General features: G+C 37.5%; 2 protein-coding genes across 2 annotated transcripts; one reads left to right on the top strand and one right to left on the bottom strand.

Annotated features, from left to right (window-relative positions):
- Nucleotides 1–2,875: 2,875 nt before the first annotated feature.
- LOC135072610 (kelch domain-containing protein 3) lies at nt 2,876–5,197 on the top strand. Its single transcript, XM_063966605.1, has 5 exons — nt 2,876–3,238; nt 3,328–3,793; nt 3,884–4,079; nt 4,173–4,346; nt 4,877–5,197. Exons 1-5 carry the CDS (start codon nt 2,996–2,998, stop codon nt 4,938–4,940), a joined length of 1,143 nt encoding a protein of 380 aa, XP_063822675.1. The 5' UTR covers nt 2,876–2,995; the 3' UTR covers nt 4,941–5,197.
- Nucleotides 5,198–8,725: 3,528 nt separating this feature from the next.
- Nucleotides 8,726–10,809, bottom strand: LOC135072957 (DDB1- and CUL4-associated factor 13). Its single transcript, XM_063966964.1, has 5 exons — nt 10,595–10,809; nt 9,970–10,514; nt 9,719–9,885; nt 9,194–9,494; nt 8,726–8,996 (listed from the first exon to the last, which is right to left on the bottom strand). The coding sequence occupies exons 1-5, from the start codon at nt 10,671–10,673 to the stop codon at nt 8,745–8,747; spliced, it is 1,344 nt and encodes a 447-aa protein (XP_063823034.1). The 5' UTR covers nt 10,674–10,809; the 3' UTR covers nt 8,726–8,744.

Below are 10,809 nucleotides of genomic sequence, written 5' to 3'. Positions count from 1 at the left end.
TTGTAAAGGTAAAGTTTTATTTTATTTAAGTAGGTAGGTACCTATTTAATATCGACAAGGAAAAGTGACGTAAGATTTATTTAAACAATATTCTATACATATATACCACTAAATATTAACAAATAACTACTCAACTAAACTATAACTTAATAAAAAAGGGTAAAAATTAAAATATGTACAAGCTTTAAAAATAAAAAAATTGCTATTTATATTATGTTATTGTTATTTATCTATGAAAATAAGACAAAATATATGTTTTATAAACACTTAAGAGTCATTTACAGTTAGTAAAGTTTGAAAAAATTATTGCTGTGAAGTACAGAATCACTTTCGTGGCATCAAAAAATTCAAAACGTTAAAGCTTCCAAACGAGACTCACTATTTGACTGATTTACTGAGAATACAATCTTCACATCAAGCGCAACAATATTTGTTTACAAAAAGTTGAAATAAGTTAGAAATAAAATTTGCCACGAAGGTGACGATGAGAACCGTGGCGATGAGAAATAGCCTTCTGCTTTCCTGAAAGTTAACTGGAAGTGAATGTCATGTGGCATTAAATCCGCCTTTTAATGTGCAAATGAGTTTTGAATGTTTAACCTGCCTGGGTGTTTTTAATTAGATTAATGAAATAATCTACAATTCTCATTATGCTCTACATTTCAGACGAAAAGTCTACTAATAATGTAGGGAAGTAGGTTCCTAGGTAGGTAACTTTGTGACCAGTTTTATTGTAGGTAGGCCCTACCTACACAAAAAGTGTCTTCAAAACTTCAGTTTGTATATTTAATCGCAAACAAATTGTATCTGTAACGGAACACATGCCGCCACCCTTTATCCCGCTAACGGTTTAGGAGTCAGACAAAAAACAAGGAAGCGACGCAGGCGGGCGCGGACCATCGCCGATCCGACTATGATTTATAGATCATGTCATCGGCAATACGCTTTCTATACGTCACGGGACTTGTCATCTCGCGCCCCCGCGGGAGACGAGGCGCAAAAATGATATTTGTTGTCAATAAAGTATACCTAGCTAGGTATCTGCGTAATACTTGCCTCTTGCTTGGTCTTTTCCACCCAGTCAATTTTCAGGCGAATGAACACTAGATAAGGAACAATTATTGGACTCATTAATGCAGTGCTCCAGAAAATTTGCAACTGACCTGTAGTTACTCCACTCTGGAGGCTACATTTAAGTACTTAATTAATGAAAACTTTCAATCAGTCATCGTTGTAACTAATTACCTACTTTGTTACTTTGTCTTCTGCATGACCCTACTAACTCTGCAGATTCAAAGTTCAGAATCTTACCTAATGAAAAGCAAGCATTGTTTTTCTGAAAATATCATTAGGTATCTGAGTTTGGTCATCACACAATAAACATTTATTCTGAAGGTAACTGAACAGCAGTTGCTGAAAGCTATGAAAGATTATTTTTCAAATAATGATTAAAAAACTTTCACAAATACAGCATTTGTATCAAATCGAACAATAATCGCTCATATTGTCAGTTACAATACAATTTGTTTGGAAACTCGACGCGTGAGGGAAATAATAACAAATGATTCGATCCCTAACGCCGCCTGGCGTTGAAAGATCACGCCTATTGCTTTCGTTTTGATGAAAAAACAACATAACTTGCGTCGCAAAATACTTAATGGTTAATGTAACGAATTGAGAACCTACTCCTTTTTGAAGTCGGTTAAAAATAGACGTAGTCACGATCATCTGCAACTTATAGGATAGTAACTGCTAACCTACCTGGCAGTAGCCAGTCGAGATGCAGCACGGGCCATGAGCACAAGCTCGACGCCCGAACCGGCCAAGAAGGTCGAAGACCTGTGATCGATGCCCATGTTGTATGCTTATTCAGGGTGATTCCTGTAAGGTGTCAAGCCGAAGGCAGCGGTGCCTTTGATTGGTTTAATGAAATATTTTTATTTAACCACTTAAAGGCATTCTGTGCAAAAATTAATCGACCTCTGAGCATCTCGTCTCGTTTTACACAAAATTAAATACCGGAGATTTAGTTGATTTAGTTGAAATCCGGTAATCAAGACTTTTTTTATTATCTTAGTAACTTACCTCTAAAGTTCCAGACAATTAGGTACCTACTTATTACTTATTACCGATTCGCTATAATAGGTTTCCGTTAAATTTTGGAACCCGACGATCTCAGAAGAATTTTAAGGTTGCAGGAAGTATCTGGATGTGGACCGCGCATTTCAGCGCAGTACCATTATAAGCAAACATAAAGTGAAACAGCTTCTCTCTAAGAGGACGACTAGACTTGACAGTCTAAAGGACCGCAGGCTTTTGCTTGACCTCGTGTTCCTCTAAAAAATCGTCAATAGTATTGCAGACTGTCCATGTTTGTTAGGATTAATAAATCTCAATGTTCCCTTTAAACGCGTAGTAGTATGTATGTTCCCTTTTATATTGAAGGCAGCAAAAGCAATTTTATTATTTCACAGTCACCATGTACCTACAGACTCCAAAGACAGTTTTATTAACAGTCTCTCAAATAACCTTGATCATTCAAGCGCTGGTCGTTGTGGAAGGAAATCCTTGGATCCTTGTCCAGCAGTGGACGTCATTTGGCTGAAAATAACGAATGAACGAACCTTTGGAACATGCTATTTCTTGGCTATTTCATGATATCGAATTAAAAATATTTTATTTTTACATTTTTTAATAACCGTGGCATTAAAAATATCAATAGGTATTTCTTCTTCTTCTTCTTTTATTTTGGCCACAACTTGGTTTTGAGAACCACGATTTCGCCAATGTCAATAGGTATTTCTGAACGATATCTAAATTGTCAAATTTTTTTAGACGTTTGTCTGACAGCCCAATTTCTTTCTTGTCAAAGTTGTCAAAAAATCAGCTGGAATTTATTTTTAACAATTCCATTTCGAAGACCATTCATTTGAACAACATTCGCTGTTATCAGCGCTCAATTAACTAATAAACGAAACAAATCTTACTAATAACCATGAGATGGACTGTGCACCTTGATGGTGGTCCAATGAGGGTAAACCATGCTGCTGTTTGTATTGACAACAAAATCTACTCGTTTGGAGGATACTATTCATCTGAAGAATATAAGGATTGGGAGCCAATTCCTGTTCATGTCCTGAATACTGCTACATTACGTTGGTCAGCAGTCAATTATAAAAAGAATGATGTGGTTCCATTCCAAAGATATGGACACACTACAGTCGCGTACGGAGACAAAGTAAGTTGGATTTAAACAATCTGTTTATTTATAAAACCACTGTAAATAAGTATACAGGTATTTATGTAAAATTCTATCTTGACTTTCAGGTTTACATGTGGGGTGGGCGAAATAATTCTGTAGCATGTGAAACGTTATCTTGCTTTGATACCAAGACACTTGAATGGAGCGCCCCTGCCGTGTCCGGAATGGTGCCCTTCGCCAAAGACGGGCACTCGGCCTGTGTGATTAGAAACAAGATGTATATCTTTGGAGGATTTGAGTATCTCACTGATACGTATTCCCAAATAGTACATTGCCTTGACTTGGAGACAATGAATTGGACTCTAATGGATCCCACCGGAGCGATTCCTTCACATAGAGACTTCCACACAGCAGTTTCTGTTGGTGACAGGATGTATATATTTGGGGGCCGGGGAGACTTAAACAGTCCCTATAACTCCCAAGAAGAAGTATACTGCTCACAAATCTTTTATTTAGATACAGTGACAGAGAAGTGGGTGGCTCTCAACCCAAGAGGAACATGGCCTGAAGGAAGACGCAGTCATTCTGCATGTATGTTTTTAATACAATTATCAAGACAATGATTTTGTATTGTATCTGCAACCAAACATTATTCCTCATGATGATTTGATGAAATTTCAGGGCTCCACAATGGTTTCATGTATATTTTTGGAGGATTCAACGGAAACACAAGAACTCATTTCAATGATCTCTATAGATATTCATTTAAAGATAATTACTGGCAGTTTTTGAATGTCAAGGGTGCAGTACCCTGTAAGAGACGACGCCAAGCGTGCTTAATATATGAAGATAAAGTTTATTTGTTTGGTGGAACCAGGTAACTTTGTTGAATTCAAGACTATTTCAATTTATGAATATTTAAATAACCACTAGCTGTTATGTTAATAATCTTAACAACATTATGTTCCAGCCCCTGTCCCCATCAGAATATACGTCCCACGGATAACTTGGATGATGACCCAGAGAAGTTGATTGATAACAGTGATCTCCATGTGCTTGATTATGCACCGACTCTCAAGACCCTTAGTATTCTCACTGTGTTGGAACACAACCTAGAACATTCTTGGTTGCCACATGATATCTTGTAAGTATTATGCACCTTAGAAGTGTGTGTGTATGTTTGTTTGTTACTTTTTCATGTCTAAACAGGTGGAGCGATTTTAATATTAGGATGGAGTTAGCTGACACCCTGATTAACACATAAGCTACATGTCCAGTCAGCATCAAATAGTTTGTTACACCCAGTGGCCAAAAAGTTGACATCACAACTTTACTCCAATATTGTAACAAAGACGTGTTGCGAACTTTTTGGCTACTTTGGGTGTCACGAACACCGGTGGCTACTGGCACAGCAGCTAGTTATAAATAGTTTGAATATTTACCTTAACTGGGGTTGCAATGGTAATTTCTCATGGGGCCTTACTTTATTGAGCTATAAGTATTTATATAGAAGTTTTAAGAAACTTGACAATAGGTATAGCGTAAAAATGTAAATCCTCATTACACCACATTACACACCAAAAATCATTTCATTTAGAACATAATATGACATGGCCCAACTGTTTTCACAGTATTTATTATACATTATTTATTTTATTATTTTATGCTTTTCAGACTCGACATCCGCGCCATGACATTGCCTAACAGGATCAGCAGGCCATTTAACCAATCGGGCTGACAGGTTCGACAGTGGCATTGAATTGGATTGCCACAATTTAATGGGTTTCCTATGATAGACATATTAAACGTCTTCTTTCATTCTGAAATCTCTGTGCAAAAATGTTAACGATATAATAAATAAGCAACCTATCTGGACTGCACATTCTTCAAATTAATGTAGTTCTTCCTTATGAAAATATCAATAATAGTAATAATTGTTCCACAACTCCAGCAATTGTAGTTCCGAGATTAAGAAGTAAAGATGACTAAAAATGAGGAGAAGTACCTACTTTAATTTATTGATATGAGTATATTTATATTTTATGTGATGTTGTCTGGTTATGAATGAGACAAAATTCTGAGATGCATGTAACAATTTTTATATGCATAATTTATAATTTTTAAGAGAAGATACTGATAATTATTTTCATTATCTTTATATTCACTCTATTTGTAAGTTCATGATTAACAAAAATGCCCTGTTTGAAAAATCTACATATTTTAATATTTGTTAAGATTAACCATGTTTTATAGACTCGGCGTCAAATAAATCGCACCTCCCGCCACAAGCACTTTCAAACGCATCCCCACTTCTCACCAATATTGGTACGATTTGAAAGCCTGGTTCTAAACTTCATTACAGAGAAGGTGTTTGTTTACCCCGAAAATGGGTCTTTAGAAGGATCCAGTGTCTCTTCTCAAAGCGACAAGTAGTTACCTACGCTTGAGCCAACTTTTATGGTTATAAAACTGGTTAATTGGGATTAATCGCTATCCATCTGTTAAAGACGACACGTGAGATCATTGTTTTTATAACCACAAAATTTGGTCCCATATTTATGGTACCTGTTAATTGTTTATAAAAAAGTTAAATGTTCTTAAGTTTATTTATTGGGATTTCAAATAACACCAATATAGGTGGAGCACCATGATTGTGACAGCAGAAAATCTTTAAAGTTATTGTCACGGGAGATGCGATTTCTTTGATGCAGGATGCAGTGTAAAAAGATTTTAAATAAAGAGAATTGGGAGGAAAACGAACAATCCACTATCTTCCCGTTTTCTGTACATGGGATAAAACATGATTTTAGTGATTGTTATAAGGATACATTACATTTCTTTGGCTATAATCCTGTCAAAACTAGTAATTTTATGTTTCATTTGCTGTACAAGTATTGCTTAGGGGGCACTTTTTGATTAGCCCACATTGTTGTTAATGGCGTTACAGTTATGGAGAAAACACCCTTTGTTATTGCTGGTATAGATAGATAGCTAATATTGGTTATGTCCCAAGTTCAGATTGTATTTTCAATGTTCCTCGAAATATGTATTTTTAGCAATGAGGATCAGTACTGTTGTAGAAAATTCAATAAAACTAGTATCTACGTTAATCTTTAAGACATAAGAAAGATATATCTTTTTGAATTATCCAAATCGGACCATTACTTACGAAGATATTAAGTAATAAACATAGGCCGTTTTTGCCGCTAAAAGTCAACGTACGCAAGGCCGCGTGACGTCATTATATCCGAATCGAGCGCAGCCGGCGTACTAATGGGATGGAAAATATTTTTTTCCGGCTAAACTATCAGTTTTAGAAAAAAACTTTTAATAACATTTATTCTTCAAAATAAAGTAACCTATCGACCAGTAATTTTTAAAAATAAAAATTGTGAAAAATAAGTATTGCTATGTCCAAAAACCACATTTTCATAGGATTCGATGCAATGCGGAGACGCGGTTGGGGTGAGTGTAACTTAATGATTGTTTGTATTGAACATAATAATACTTAATATGATGCTAATACCCAGTTTCTGGCCTGGGGGGGGGGGGGGATAAGTCATACCCAGCTTATAGCCTGGGGGGAGGGGCAAGCCTTACCCAGCTTCTGGCCTTGGTGGGAGGAGGGAGAGGCAAGTCATACCCAGTTTCTGGCCTGGGGGGGGGGGGGGTAAGTAATACCCAGCTTCCGGCCGAGGGGGAGTCATACCTAGCTTATGCTTATGGACTGGGGGAAGGGGCTAGGCTTACCCAGCTTCTGGCTTGGGGAGAGGGGGGGGGAGGAGTCAAGTCATAACCAGTTTCTAGGGCTGGGGGGAGGGGCTAGCCTTACCCAGCTTATGGCCTGGGGGAGGGGGGGGGGGTCAAGTCATACCCAGTTTCTGGCATTTCTGGCATGGGGGGGGGTGTCATACCCAGCTTCTGGCCGAAGGGGAGTCATATCCAGCTTATGCTTATGGCCTGGGGGTAGGGGCAAGCCTTACCTAGCTTCTGGCCTGGGGGGAGGGGGAGGGGTCAAGTCATACCCAGTTTCGGGCCGGGGGGGGGGGGGGGGGGGTAAATCATACCCAACTTCTGGCCGAGGGGGAAAGTCATGCCCTGTTTATGACCTGGGGAGAGGAGAGGGGCGGGGTAGTCATACCCAGCTTCTAGGCTAAGATTAAATAGATTTCCAGCACGGAGCGGCTGTCCTTCCTGCAGCAGCTGGCCCGCCCATGGGAACGGCGAATAGATAGGTAGGTGCGTAGGTTTAACTCAGAAAAACTAAATAACAGGTAGGTATTAAGTAGTGATGAAACGGATAGTTGTTTGGCCGGATACCGGATACCGGATATCCGGCCAGCTGCTAGGCCGGATAGCCGGATAGTTGGCCCATTGTCTCGTTGCATGTCGTGACGAGTTTAGCGCCGCACAGGTGTTTCGAACGCGATCAGTGGGTCTATTAGTAGACTAGACTAGTCACTTTTCGAAAATCGAATTCATCCGAATAGAATGTCAGATTTTGCCACTTGTCTAGGGGGCAGATTAATTCGGGCGATTTTGGTTGCCATCGTGAGTGTGTGATTGAATAATGAAAATTTATTTGGCAATATTTTGACATTAACAGATATTTACCATTTATGTATTCGTCATTAGAGATAATAGCCCAGAAAAAGAAATTAGTTTTTTGAAAGGCCTTAATATGGCTTTTTTGTAACTTTTTGGACTTTTAATAAAGCCATTTTATTGATATTTATTTACCCCAAAGATTTAATGTATTTTATTTTATTAATAGGAAATTGTCGTAGTTTTTTAATATCCGGTATCCGGCCGGATACCGGATAGTAAATTTAGGCCGGATATCCGGCCTACCGGATAGTTACCGGATATCCGTTTCATCTCTAGTATTAAGTGTACATCGAAATGATTTTCATAGCAATGTCATATTGTTAGAAGTTATACCTTATTATTATTCTGTGGTTATACCTTATTGTTAGAAGTAAATAAATTAATACTTATACATTTTTATATTTTACTTGGAAGAAGATATGACTCTAACAACACTTATGTACACTTTATTTGAATAAATCGCCAAATATACCACCGCGGAGACCCCAATCGCGTCTCTGCGTGCCATTGAATCGTATGAGCGTATGGATTTTTTGCGTTATTTTTCACAATTTCCATTTTTAAAAATTACTTATCGATAGCTTACTTTATTCTGATGAATAAATGTAATTACAAGTTTTTCTCTAAAACTGATAATTTGGCTAGAAAAAAATATTTTCTATCCACGCAGTACGCCGGCAGCGTTCGGATCGGATATAATGACGTCATCGTCCCCGCGCCGGGCGGTCAGTGAACTTTTTTAGTAATTTGGCCATAACTTCGTCAATTTTTGTCGTAGAACAAAAATTTTTGCACTGTGTATTAAGGATTTCTTAGCCCTATAAATCTGCATTCACAGCTAAAAATCGAAATGATCCTCATTGGAAAGGGCAACTTATACTAAGTCATTTATCATGAAATAAATAAAAAAAATAATGTCATTAAAAACTTATTTTTATTTATCTTCTTTAACAATATGTTTTCTTCGCTCAGAAATATGTGGCACGGCTCCCTTTTTACTGTGGGCTCTTTTGTTGGCTTCTTTCCTCTTGTTCTTCTCTTTTATGATTCTATGTTCCTTCTGAGCGTTGTACACATGTTTAGGAACATGTCTGTGACGAGCAATCCGTTTAACTTGAGGGTGGTTAGCAAACTTTTCTTTCAAAGCATCTGCATAATGTAAAGCTGTCCTTTCACGGGGCTTGAGCTGAAAAGACATTATATTAGGCATTTATAAGTAGGATATTTTACTATAAAAAAGACAAGTTTTCTACTGAACCATACTATGCCCTGATTTTCAGTTATCTGCCTTAGGCAGTTCGATTTTTTAAGTTGTTTATTTAAAAGCTAGTTTGAGAAGCGGCTCGTAATTGCTAAGAAATTTTAAATAAGAATAATACTTACAACTCCAAGTTTTTCAGAAGCTCTGGCTTTCCACATCCTAATATTCATTTCATCAGACCCGGAGAGTACATATTTGTTGTCCAAAGACCACTTGACACAGGTCAGTCTTTGCATTCTCTTTGTATGATAGACGTCTCTAGAATGTCCTTTGAGACTTTCAAATATTCTGACAGTTTTGTCGTAGCTGCCAGCCACAAATTCTCTGCCAGTAGGTGCATAGTCAACGTCAATAACTGCTGATGTGTGGTCTACGTGAATGTTAATGGGATGGTCGAGTTTCCTCACATCAAAAGTGTACAAACTAAAATTAAAATAAAACATTATTTAACAACTACCCAGAACATTAAGTTGTGGGTGGAAGACATTATTTATTAATAAACAACTTTACAATTCAAACAAGTGTAAGTAAGAATAAGACACCTTAAACTATAATAATTTATAGAACTCCATTGTTTAATAGACTATTAAAATTATCATTATAGGAAAAGGTTGTCTGTGATAACCAAGAGTTCAAAACATACTTACTTGTAGTCTTCATTAGCTACAGTGAATATGAAGGCCTCCATGGGATTCCAAGCTAAAGCATTGGACCTCAATTCCATGACAACTTTCCTGAGAGGACCTGATTCACGGCAGTCATATAAAATTATGCTTCTGTCACTTGCACAAGATGCCAGCAAATTGTGTTCCACCTGTAATCAAAATAAAAACATTTTACATTATAGTATTTCATAAAGAAAATATTAATTAAATAGCAATAAATTGAGATAAACTACCTGATTAAATGCTACATGATGGAGACTGTCAACACCCCACTTAAAAACTTTGACTGGTTCATTCCTTGTATTCTCCCACAGTTGACAATGTTCCCCACAAGTGGCAAAGATTGGCTTCACTCTATTATGAGTTACACCAGTCACAACAGACATACTCAGTAATGTGTTGACTGGATCCTCGTCATCGGGTGACTGAACCTCACTCTTCCATAATTTGATAGTTTTATCATCGCCAACGCTAGTGAAGCATTCCCCACTCGGTGTGTAACAAAGAGAACGGACCCAACCCTCGTGAGCTACAAAATTGCGGGTACACTTTCGAGCAGCCAAATCCCATACTCTGATCTCCCCATCGAAGGCCCCACTCGCCAGAACTGCTAGCCTATTAGGATGCTTAGCCATAGATGAAACTCCATCTCTGTGTCCGTCTAGGTTCCCCACGAATGGCTTCGCAAACACTCTTTCCAACTTGACAGCATTAAGAGCTCGTACATATTCTCGCGGTGCTTCAAGTGGGTGTAAGCTGGGGTCGTAATTTCTAGGCACTGAAATAATATTATTAAAATGTATTCGAGAGATATCAATGTAGTAAATTACATTAAACAAAACCAAACTTAAGTCTTACGTTTGTGTATATCCTTTTTAGTCGCTCGCATGTAATCTTCAGGGTTTCTGCTTATAACTTTTATTTTTACATTAGACATTTTACGGAATTCTTAGTTTTTGACCTTTTTCTTAGCAATCAATACCAATAAAAAATATTTTTGAGCTGAAAATGAAATCTAACCTCTCTGTTTGCAAAAATAATAACACGCGCCGTGCGCATACTTTGACATTGAC

This window comes from Ostrinia nubilalis, chromosome 6 (genome assembly GCF_963855985.1).
Source record: "Ostrinia nubilalis chromosome 6, ilOstNubi1.1, whole genome shotgun sequence".
Taxonomy (NCBI): Eukaryota; Metazoa; Arthropoda; class Insecta; order Lepidoptera; family Crambidae; genus Ostrinia; species Ostrinia nubilalis.
This window is presented reverse-complemented; position numbering and strand designations above follow the sequence as displayed.

Bases quoted from the DNA above. Each gene is read 5' to 3' on its own strand.
- LOC135072610 (XM_063966605.1), top strand. From the start codon at position 2,996: ATGAGATGGACTGTGCACCTTGATGGTGGTCCAATGAGGGTAAACCAT. The intron at 3,794-3,883 runs GTATGTTTTTAA...ATGAAATTTCAG, and splicing joins AAGACGCAGTCATTCTGCAT to GGCTCCACAATGGTTTCATG. The intron at 4,080-4,172 runs GTAACTTTGTTG...ATTATGTTCCAG, and splicing joins TATTTGTTTGGTGGAACCAG to CCCCTGTCCCCATCAGAATA.
- LOC135072957 (XM_063966964.1), bottom strand. From the start codon at position 10,673: ATGTCTAATGTAAAAATAAAAGTTATAAGCAGAAACCCTGAAGATTAC. The intron at 10,515-10,594 runs GTAAGACTTAAG...ATATTATTTCAG, and splicing joins TAAAAAGGATATACACAAAC to TGCCTAGAAATTACGACCCC. The intron at 8,997-9,193 runs GTAAGTATTATT...ATGTCTTTTCAG, and splicing joins CTTCTGAAAAACTTGGAGTT to CTCAAGCCCCGTGAAAGGAC.